General features: G+C 35.6%; 1 protein-coding gene across 3 annotated transcripts; it reads right to left on the bottom strand.

Moving 5' to 3' along the window:
- Nucleotides 1-879: 879 nt before the first annotated feature.
- Nucleotides 880-5,988, bottom strand: LOC114290334 (ubiquitin domain-containing protein DSK2a). Of its 3 annotated transcripts, none has more exons than XM_082886836.1 (6): nt 5,305-5,988; nt 4,525-4,583; nt 4,257-4,285; nt 2,816-2,905; nt 2,594-2,722; nt 880-1,234 (listed from the first exon to the last, which is right to left on the bottom strand). In XM_082886836.1, exons 2-6 carry the CDS (start codon nt 4,575-4,577, stop codon nt 1,200-1,202), a joined length of 336 nt encoding a protein of 111 aa, XP_082742962.1. In that variant the 5' UTR covers nt 4,578-4,583; nt 5,305-5,988; the 3' UTR covers nt 880-1,199. The 3 variants fall into 3 exon arrangements, with proteins under 3 accessions (XP_082742962.1, XP_082742961.1, XP_082742963.1); XM_082886835.1 differs by having other exon boundaries at nt 2,816-2,908; XM_082886837.1 differs by lacking the exon at nt 880-1,234 and adding an exon at nt 1,241-1,530 and having other exon boundaries at nt 2,816-2,908.
- Nucleotides 5,989-11,055: the final 5,067 nt, after the last annotated feature.

Here is an 11,055-nt window from a genome sequence, read left to right on the forward strand (position 1 = left end):
AAGTTATATTTGCCGACTAAATTTTTGGTCGCTAAATATATAATTACTACGACTAATCCATTTAGTAGCTAAAACACTTTAGTCGCGAAAAGTCATATTTTCCCGACCAAACATGTTAGTCGCCAATTTGCACATTCAACGACCAAATAGTTTGGTCGACAATTGTCGCCCATTTCCACAACCAACAAATTTGGTCGCCAATTGTCACATTCTGCGACCAAAAAATTTGGTCAGCAATACATTCCACGACCAAAAAGATTGGTCGGCAATATTCACTACAAGAAATTGTATTTTTGGCAACTAAAAATTTGGTCAGCAAAAGTTAATTTTTAGTCGGCAAAGGCTATTCGCGACCAATTTTTTTGGTCGCTACCTTGGTCGCCAATTGAGGATCGGCAAAAGTAATTAACGACCAAAACTTTTGTTAGTCGGGAAAAAGTTAAATTTGCCGACTAAATTTTTGATCGCTAAATATATCATTACTACGACTAATCCATTTAGTCGCTAAAACACTTTAGTCGCGAAAAGTGACATTCCCGACCAAACATGTTAGTCGCCAATTGCCACATTCCACGACCAAAAAATTTGATCGCCAATTGTCACATTCCACGACCAAAAGGTTTGGTCGCCAATTATCACATTCCACGACTAAAAGTTTAGTCGCCAATTGTGACATTCCACAACCAAAAATTTTGGTCACTAATTGTGACATTCTAGGACCAAAAAGTTTGGTTGCCAAAAAAAATGTTTGCGCCAACATGCAATAAAATAAACCTGTAATTCATAATAATCTATCCAATCTATTCAATACAATCTATAATTTACAATAATCAATCAAACCAACAATTCACCTGAATCATGAACATTCAACAAACTATATAAATCATCAAACTCTGAACCTGTTTAATTAAAGTCAACAACTATTATAAATTTTCATCCACAAGTAATTCCAAACTACATATTCGTTCAATTAAAAATCCACTTGTAATCCATATAATCATCCAATTCACATCCACTTAACATTAAAATTTAAAATATATTCCTTAAGTGAAGAGTAGAACTCCCTTCACAGAGCATCAATAGCTTTCATTGATTGAGCAAAAAGAAAATTCTTCCAACAGTATTCATATCCAGCTACGTCTCTTTCAGCTTCTTTCCAGGCCTCATAAGCCCGGACAAGAGCAAGGTTATCACTGCAATCACGTGAAAATTGTGCTTTTGCTGCTTCTGCTAGCTGCAAAGAGAAAGACACACAAATCAATTAGTGAAACAGATAAGATAAGATACTCAATTTTCTAGCAAAAGCTATCTATTAGTGAAACCACAACTAAAATACCCAATTAACAACTATAGACATAAAATTATAATAGCATAAAAAGTCAAGAAAAATCATGATGGATTCGAATATTAAAGTTATAATAGCATTGGGCTGCTAAGGGGGCAGGAAAGGGAAACAAAATTACACTGTGGCACACTGTTAATGAAGATTTTGAAGTAGAAAAACATGAATCATCCATTATAATTTTATACCTGTTGGCATGAACACAATGAATGATGAGAATTCACAACCCACTTTATTTTTACCTAAATTATATACATATTAACTTGTTGTGCTGAGTGGGAAAAAAATTTACAATGATGACATGACATGATTATGGATGCATGATATATTTCTCAGTAATTATTATATTAAGTATAATAACAAATCTCACTACATGTAAATGTGACAGGTACACATATATCAAAATAGAGCATAAGCCAGAGCTAGCCACTGCAACCACAGCTGCAGCAAGACCAGGCCAGGTCAACACAGCAAGGCTGCAGTATCAGCCGCAGCCAGAGCAGCTAAAGTCAGAACAGATAGGGCTGTAGCTTCAGTCATGCTCACATGTTATAAAGGGAACTAGCATAACTGAATGCTAATTCAATCTAATCTAGTCCATCTAAACAAACATGGCCTGAGAGCGTTACAAAATGAACAATTCGAATCATTAAAACAGAAGTTATGATAGCCCATGGACTCCTTAAGTTGTCTCAAGTTCAAAGTTGAACTGGATATATATATACACACACATACACCAGATCACACAAGTCCAAAAAAAAACTATAAATAAAACCATTACTGAGGAGCACCAATTCCACAAGAAAAACCTGAGCATCTGGAGAATGAAATGTAGCAAAGCTAAAATAATACATATTGGGCTAAAATATAATTGCAGAATTTTCTCCATCCAGTGGAGAGTAAAGAAAAGAGTATAATTACCCAAAAAGGAATTGGGAAAATGCTGTAATAACTAAACAATTTATGAGACACAGGTCATAAAAAGTGTATGTACATAGTACTCAAGTATTGCATTCTCGGTCTTTTTTCTTTTCATATATATAGAAGGGGGTGGGGGATAGGAAAAAGAGTATTCCCACACCAATACCCTAATGTCAAGAAGTTCACAGTTCTATCATAATATGTACTTATTCATAGCTAAAATAAGATTTGAAAATGCCTCCGGAGTGTCCAAAACCGATTACAACGGTCCACGATTGATGATATATGTCATGTTGAATAGAATAATAACAATAATCACAATCTACTGACCGGGGTTCCCCAAAAGCCGCTCCATTGCAGCATGAACATTCCCTGCAGTGGCTATCAGTGCCTGTATATTCTCTCGGGTATCAAAGAAGCCCATTTCTTGTAGCTGTGAGAGCTGAGTGGCATACAGTTCTTCCGGGAGCACCAAAAAAACAAGCCATAAACTGTGAGTAGATGACAAAGCATAAATCAATAGGGCATAGGGGAAAAGGAAATAATAGTCACCATCTGATCTGACAGGAACGGCAGGGCTTCCAATCCCAAGACCCCCAAACATATTCATCAACATCTCCAATCCCATGTTGTCAAGTGTTCCTGCTATTGGGAGAAAAGTTGCACACCCACAGTGAGATAAAATAACATACAACAATTTTTAAAAAATGAAAGAATTTTTTTCATATAATGTCTTCTTCCTTAGGCTTGTTTATTTTATTTTATTTTCCTTTCCTTTTCTTTATCTGGGAAAGTAATTTTTATGGGTCAGGGGGTAACATCAAAAGATTACCACACCAACAGTCATCAAGACTCTTTTGGAGTTCCCTATTGTAGAACTAACCATTGACAAGTTCCCTCTCATTGATTGCAACCAAGAACGTTAAAACCTATGAAGCACGGATACTTCAAATAGGAAGACGAAGATGTATCCGTATCGTATCCGTATCGGATACCGATATTCCTCGAATACTTACGGATACGTATCAGATACTTCTTAAAAGTATCGGATACTTCTCAATTAATTTTTCGTTAATTTTGAAGTATCGGATACTTAGTTTTGAAGTATCGGATACTCCGACTCACATATTATCGGATACTTCTTAATTAATTTTGAAGTATCAAATCCTCCAAGTCACATATTACTCCTTTTACGAAATTAGAATTGTATTATTTCTTGCATAACATCATGATATAATATAATTGCGAGAATAAATAGAATATTTTTACAATACTTTGCTTAGTTTTTTTTTAATAAAAATAACATAGTAAGCTCAAATAATAGAATTCATCAAATTGGCATATCTTCATTATATCATGCATGTCCCCTACAACTACATAGAAGTAAGGATTAATAAGATAATATAACAATAGTAAAATTAAATATCAATAAATAAATAAAAAAATAAACTTGCATAGAATATTTTTGACTAGTGCAAAAGGAAAAAACATAGGGTCAAGTTATGGATTGTTTTGATATTATAATATCAACATATTAGACTTGATATTGAAATGAAATATTTGCAAGACCTATTGAAAATTTAAAAACTAAACTAGCTATTAGCTTAAATTAATACCTAATTCTTAAAGATTAATATTTTGCATTATAAAGTTACTGTGATTTCTCAACATTCTTGAGCTTATGTGTAACTCATTGCTAATAATTTATTTATTTTTTATTTTTTACAAACGTATCCTAGCCCTAGCCGTATCCGTATCCTATTTTTTTAGGTTTTGCTGTATCGCCGTATCCGTATCGTATCGTATCCGTATCTCGTATCTGTATCCGTGCTTTCTAGGTTAAAACTTGATATAGATGTGGCAAGACAGAGTGCTATCATAAATGATGAGCTCCACTGTACAACATTTAAAATATACAACAAAACAATAGCATTAAGTCTATTGGAGGTATCACAAGTGAAGCCAAAGAGTAAATTCTTCCAGAGACAAGCACCTGTTCCCCCACCGGTTTGACATGCTTCCCTGCAAGAGTGCAATTTCGTTTAAGTAAACCAAGAGAAGAATGGGCATTAAAATCTAAACAACAAAATTCTATATAGGTATTGTGCAGATGTATTAATTCATAAAAGACAATATTCAAATATCGGGCACTGGGCAGTAACACGGCCGCATTGATTGTGCCAAAAAATATATACTGCTATATGAATAATGCATGTGTAATGGACAAGGTACCAAACAAATTTAGGAGGAAAATTACTTACTGGGTTGATGGTTGCCGACCAAGCTGAGACAAAAGAGTTTGCTGTAAAGTCATGAGTTGCTGAAACGAGGGAAAACAGGTGTCGAGAAAGAGGGAATCAAGAAAGAAAGAAAGAAAGAAAGTGAAAACATTAAAATGAATATACAAAAAAATGGTTCATGCATGCATGCAGTCATGAATATACATATGCACTTTTTGGGAGGGAAAAGGAAGGGGGACTGCAACCTTTTCATCAATGAAAGCTCCCTCTCTAGGGTTTCCTGGTACATTCATGGACCATGAAATTGCAACTTAACTTGTTTAATGCAGTTTAACTTGCATTGCACCATGAAATTCATGTTTAAAATTTGTTTGATGCAAACTTAATTTGCACCATGAAATTGCATGAATTAATTAACATTGTTCCAAATCTCAATTATGGATTTCATTATCAATACTAAACTCATGATAAAAACTTTCTGCCCACAGCTTCCTGTGGGTACCTAAAAGTTGATAATAGTATAAAATTTAATTAAAAAATTATATGGAGTCTTCTTTTTTTTTTTAGTAAGTAAGATGATAATATTAAAAATATATGGTGTCTTGCATCAAAAGATTAAACTAAAAAAAATAAAAGCAGAAAGGTGAAAACTTACTTACAGGTTTTCTTTACATTTAAATGCTTTTCTTTTTTTTTTTTTTTTGATCGGCAAAAAAAAGAACTTTATTGATGGAATAAAACAAGTACATAGTACAAAGCGAATTACATCAATAAAGAAAAAGGGAGGTGCAAAGGCATTACAATGGGCTAAATCATTCCAACAAGGTTGGCACCATCTAACTCATCCTATCATTTGCTAGCACCCCCAGAGTTGGTGAGAGACCAACAAGAAGCGACCAAGAGATCACTGCAAACAAACAAAGAGGACACTGCAAACATCCAAGACCAGCTTAACACCAAATCAGTTCAGCATCCACCATATCAGTTCAGCATTACACCACTTAGCCGAGCAGACACAAAGGTCATAACACAGTACATACCACCTCTCACTATTAGCAACACTATATAGAGAACTCCTTATGCAACCAACAGATCTTTTGTTCTACCTGAAACAAACCCAGGACTTCATTGCCAATAGGAACATTAACTGTCTGAGATCTTCTATCTGGTGGAAGTACAGCATCCAGTTGGGCTACTAAAGACTCCTCCATAGAACTATATTTGAAACAAGGCAACAAAGCAACAGAGCAGTCAGATCTGATCCACCATCAAAAAGACACATAAAAACAGGACACACACAGCAGCAGCTTCTCCTTGATGTATATTACACACTTCCACTGCAGCATCCAGTTGGGCTACTAAAAGACTCCTCCAAAGAAATATTGAACCTGGATGGATGCATGTGAGAGACTCCCCTTGACGTTTACATCCAACAGACTCAAATGCCACCTCCACCTAGAAGCCACGGAAAGCACACCTCTGAACCTGGAGTGGTAATGGCGAATGAGATTAGTGGTGAAGTTGTGGCAGTGGTAGAGGAAATGGAGTGGCGGTGGTAGAGGAGATGTAATAGTAGTAATAGTGGTGGTAGTGATAGTGGTAGTGGTAGTGGTAGTGGAGTGGTAACGATGGTGGTAGTAATGGTAGTCGTAGAGGTGAAGTGGCAACAATGGTGGGTGATGAGAGAGAGATGAGTGAGAGATAGAGAGACAGAGTCAGAGACAGAGTGATGAGTGAGAGAGAGACAAAGTGGTCGCTAAAAGTGCATTTTCTTATAATGAAGACCTCGGTAAATAGAGAAGAGGGGAATGAGAGAGTGAGCAAAGTGAACACAATAGGGGAGAGAAACAAACAGACAGACATACAGAGAGAAGAGTGAGAGACAGAGAGACAGACATAGAGAGAGAAAGAGAGAAAGAAGAGTGATGAGTGAAAGAGAGACAAAGAGAGAAAGAGACAGAGAGAAAAAGAAATAAAGACAGAGACAGAGAGAAACAAGAGATGAGTGAGAGATATACAAAGAGAGAGAAAAAGAGAGACAGAGACAGAGAGAAACAAGAGATGAGTGAGAGATAGACAAAGAGAGAGAGAAAAAGAGCGAAAATAGATGATCGAGAGAAAGACATAGAAAAAGAGAGAGATAGAGAGAGAAGAAATATGAGCAAGAGAGACAGAGAGAGAGAAGAGAGATAAGTGAGAGAGACAAAAAAAGAAAAAAGATGAGAGAGATAGAGAGATGAGAGATGAGCGAGAGACAAAGAGAAAGAGAGAGAGAGACAAAGAGAGAAAGAGATAGACAGTGAGAGACAAAAAAAAAGACAGAGAAAGAGGAGAGATGAACGAGAGAGACAAAAGAGAGAGATAGAGAGAAGACAAATGAACGAGAGAGACACAGAGAGAAGAGAGATGAACGAGAGAGACAGAGAGAGAGATAGAGATAAGAGATATGAGCGAGAGAGACATAGAGAAAAGAGAGATGAGAGAGAGCGAGAGAAGAGAGATGAACAAGAGAGATAGAGAGAAGAGAGATGCACGAAATAGACAGAGAGAGAAAAGAGATTAGAGAAGAGATAAATGAGTGAAAAACACAGAGAGAGAGACAGACAGAGAGAGAAGAGTGATGAGTAAGAGAGAGAAAGAGAATAGAGAGAGGAACATGAAAAAATGGGTGAAAAGAGACAGACAAAGAAAGAGAGAGAAAAAGAGATAACCGAGAGAGATACAGGAAAAGATGAGCCAGAGAGATAAAGAGAAGAGAAACAGTAAGAGATGAGAGAGATAAAGAGATGAGCGAGAGACATAAAGAGAGAGACAGACAGACATAAAGAGAAGAGTGATGAGTGAGAGAAAGAAAGAGAAACAGAGACAAAAACAGAGACACAGAGAGAAAGAGAGAGACAGACAGAGAAGAGTAACGAATGAGAGAGAGAGAAAGAGAAGAGAGACAGAGACACAGAGAGAAAGAGAGAGACAGACAGACAGAAAGAGAGAGAAAGAGTGATGAGTGAAAGTAAATTTTTATTTTTTATTCAGCGACTAAATTATTTTAGTTGCCAAAACTATCTATACAGCGATTAAAATATTTTTTAGTCGAAGAAATTAAATTTTTGCCGACCAAAATTTTGGTCGCCAAAGATAAAAAGTGAATTTTTATTTTTCATTCAGTGACTAAATTTTTTTAGTTGCCAAAACTATCTATACAGCGACTAAAATATTTTTTTAGTCGCTGAAATTAAATTTTTGCCGACCAAAATTTTGGTCGCCAAAGTTAAAAAGTGAATTTTATTTTTCATTCAGTGACTAAATTATTTTAGTTGCCAAAACTATTTATACAGCGACTAAAATATTTCTTAGTCGCTGAAATTAAATTTTTGCTGACCAAAAATTTGGTCGCAATAGATAAACAGTAAATTTTTATTTTTCATTCAGCGACTAAATTATTTTAGTTGCCAAAACTATATATACAACGACTAAAATATTTTTTATTAGCTGAAATTACATTTTTGCCGACCAAAATTTTGGTCGCCAAAGATAAAAAGTAAATTTTTGTTTTTCATTCAGCGACTAAATTATTTTAGTTGCCAAAACTATTTATACAGCGACTAAAATAGTTTTTAGTCGTTGAAATTACATTTTTTCTGACCAAAATTTTGGTCGCCAAAGATAAAAAGTTAATTTTTATTTTTTTTTCAACGACTAAATTATTTTAGTTGCCAAAACTATATATATAGCGACCAAAATATTTTTTAGTCGCTGAAATTAAATTGTTGCCGACCAAACTTTTGGTCGCCAAAGATAAAAAATAAATTTTTATTTTACATTCAGCAACTAAATTATTTTAGTTGCCAAAACTATCTATACAGCAACTAAAATATTTTTTAGTCCATGAAATTAAATTTTTGCTGACCAAACTTTTGGTCGCCAAAGATAAACAATAAATTTTTATTTTTCATTCAGCGACTAAATTATTTTAGTTGCCAAAACTATCTATACAGCGACTAAAATATTTTTTAGTCGCTGAAAATACATTTTTGTCGACCAAACTTTTGGTCACCAAAGATAAAAGTAAATTTTTGTTTTTCTTTCAGCGACTAAATTATTTTATTTGCCAAAACTATCTATACAACGACCAAAATATTTTTTAGCCACTGAAATTAAATTTTTGCCAACCAAACTTTTGGTCGCCAAAGATAAAAAGTAAATTTTTACTTTTCATTCAGCGACTAAATCATTTTAGTTGCCAAAACTATCTATACAGCAACTAAAATATTTTTTAGTCGCTGAAATTGCATTTTTGCCGACCAAAATTTTGGTCGCCAAAGATAAAAAGTAAATTTTTATTTTTCTTTCAGCGACTAAATTATTTTAGTTGCCAAAACTATCTATAAAGCGACTAAAATATTTTTTTAGTCGCTGAAATTAAATTTTTGCCGACCAAACTTTTGGTCGCCAAAGATAAACAATAAATTTTTATTTTTCATTCAGCGACTAAATTATTTTAGTTGCCAAAACTATCTATACAGCGACTAAAATATTTTTTAATCGCTGAAATTAAATGTTTGCCGACCAAACTTTTGGTCGCCAAAGATAAAAAGTAAATTTTTATTTTTCATTCAGCGACTAAATTATTTTAGTTGCCAAAACTATCTATACAGCGACTAAAATATTTTTTAGTCGCTGAAATTAAATGTTTGCAGACCAAACTTTTGGGCGCTAAAGATAAAAAGTAAATTTTTATTTTTCATTCAGCGACTAAATTATTTTAGTTGCCACAACTATTTATACAGCGACTAAAATATCTTTTAGTCGCTGAAATTACATTTTTGCCCACCAAAATTTTGGTCGCCAAAGATAAAAAGTAAATTTTTATTTTTCTTTCAGCGACTAAATTATTTTAGTTGCCAAAACTATCTATACAGCGACTAAAATATTTTTTTAGTCGCCAATTGTGGCAAATTTAGCGACTAAATTTTTTTAGTCGCCAATTTTGAGATTTTTAGCGACTAAATTTTTTTTTAGTCGCAAAAAATTTATATACCCCGACTTTGTAGCTAAATATTATATTTTTACCGACTAACATAATTTTTGGTCGCCAATTCCACAACTTTTGACAACCAAAATATTTTTAGTCGACAAAAGTGGTCGCAAAAACTGTATTTTCTTGTAGTGCTCAATTGTCCCACTTTTTTTTATTTTTTATTGTTATTTTTATTTGTGTTTGAGTGTGACATAAAAGATCTTCGCCGATCTTCACAACTAAAAAAAGGGATGGAACATCCTTGAACAACACATGCTGGGACTAATCTACTCAACCCATTAGTAGTTTAGTTTATGTAGGAGAGGGTTCAAGAAAAGAGTTGGAAAATTCGAAGATCTTCAAAGATCCTTGAAGAACAACTTCGAATTCTCTAGAATATGATGAGAGGCTTAGATTCTTCAATAATCTCAACTTAGGAACACAACAACAAAGGAGATGATGGAGATAAGAGATTGGGTGAAGAAGAAGGCAAGATGGCTAGAGAATAGAATAATGGCAAGGCTCTCCCATTGATCTCCCACTTTCACTCTCAAGGTTGATAATGGAGAAGGGAAATTAGTTCTTTCCCAAGAGTTAAAAATCTCCAAAATCCATCCCCTTGTAAAGCTATGGGTGGGTGCTATTTATAGGCACCTCATGATGTAGGATGGAGCCCATGTGCAAGGCACATGGGGAATATTCTCTCTAACCACCTTGTCCGAGGAGGTGACCTCTCCGAGGAGGTGACTTCTCCGAGGATGAGAAAACCCCGAAGAGGAGATCAATCCCTCGGCGAACCCTTCTTCTTAGCCACACCTAACCAATAATCCCCAATCATCCCAAAGGGTCAGGGGTAGTCCCAGAGGACGTCCTGCCGCAAAATATTGCCGAGTCTCATGGACCCCCCGGGGTCGTGCCACCTCGACCCGGGTATAGGCTAGTTTAACCGAAGAGTAAATTTGTCTCCACTCACCGTCCTCGGGATCGGGTCCTTTGTTCGAACTCCATTACGCCCATGGTTCTGGTGCGTAGATCCCGGAAAGCTCCGAGCCCGCAAGTGTTCTGGGACTCATTAACGGAGCGACTTCTAGATTGCGTCTGAATCTGTTCGAAGCCAAGTATTTCGGACCTCTAGGCTCGTGGATCCGAACCCTTTCGAGTCCGAGTGCCTCGGATCTCTAGGCTTGCCTAATACCCTTTCGAGTCCGGGCCTGAGTAAGTCTCTAGGTTCGTGGATCCGAACCCTTTCGAGGCTTAGAGCCATTTAGCCCGTTTGATGGTGATAAATCTGGTCCCGCCAGTCTTGGACTTGCGATAAATTTGGGCCCACTAATCTTGGGCTATTGGGCCTAAATAATTTAGTGGGCTCAAATTAGCCCCTCTTACATTTGCCCCTTGCGTGTATGAGAAATTTTAAATTTCTCAGACATGCATACTGTCATTTCTTCGACCCTGCTTCGCGTCACGTTTTCCAAAAAAAAAAAACATGTTGTCACGACAGAGCCTATGGATAAAGTTGATGACGCACTTCAATT

The sequence above is a fragment of the Camellia sinensis genome, chromosome 9 (assembly GCF_055761805.1).
Source record: "Camellia sinensis isolate YWXY chromosome 9, ASM5576180v1, whole genome shotgun sequence".
NCBI classification, from domain to species: Eukaryota; Viridiplantae; Streptophyta; class Magnoliopsida; order Ericales; family Theaceae; genus Camellia; species Camellia sinensis.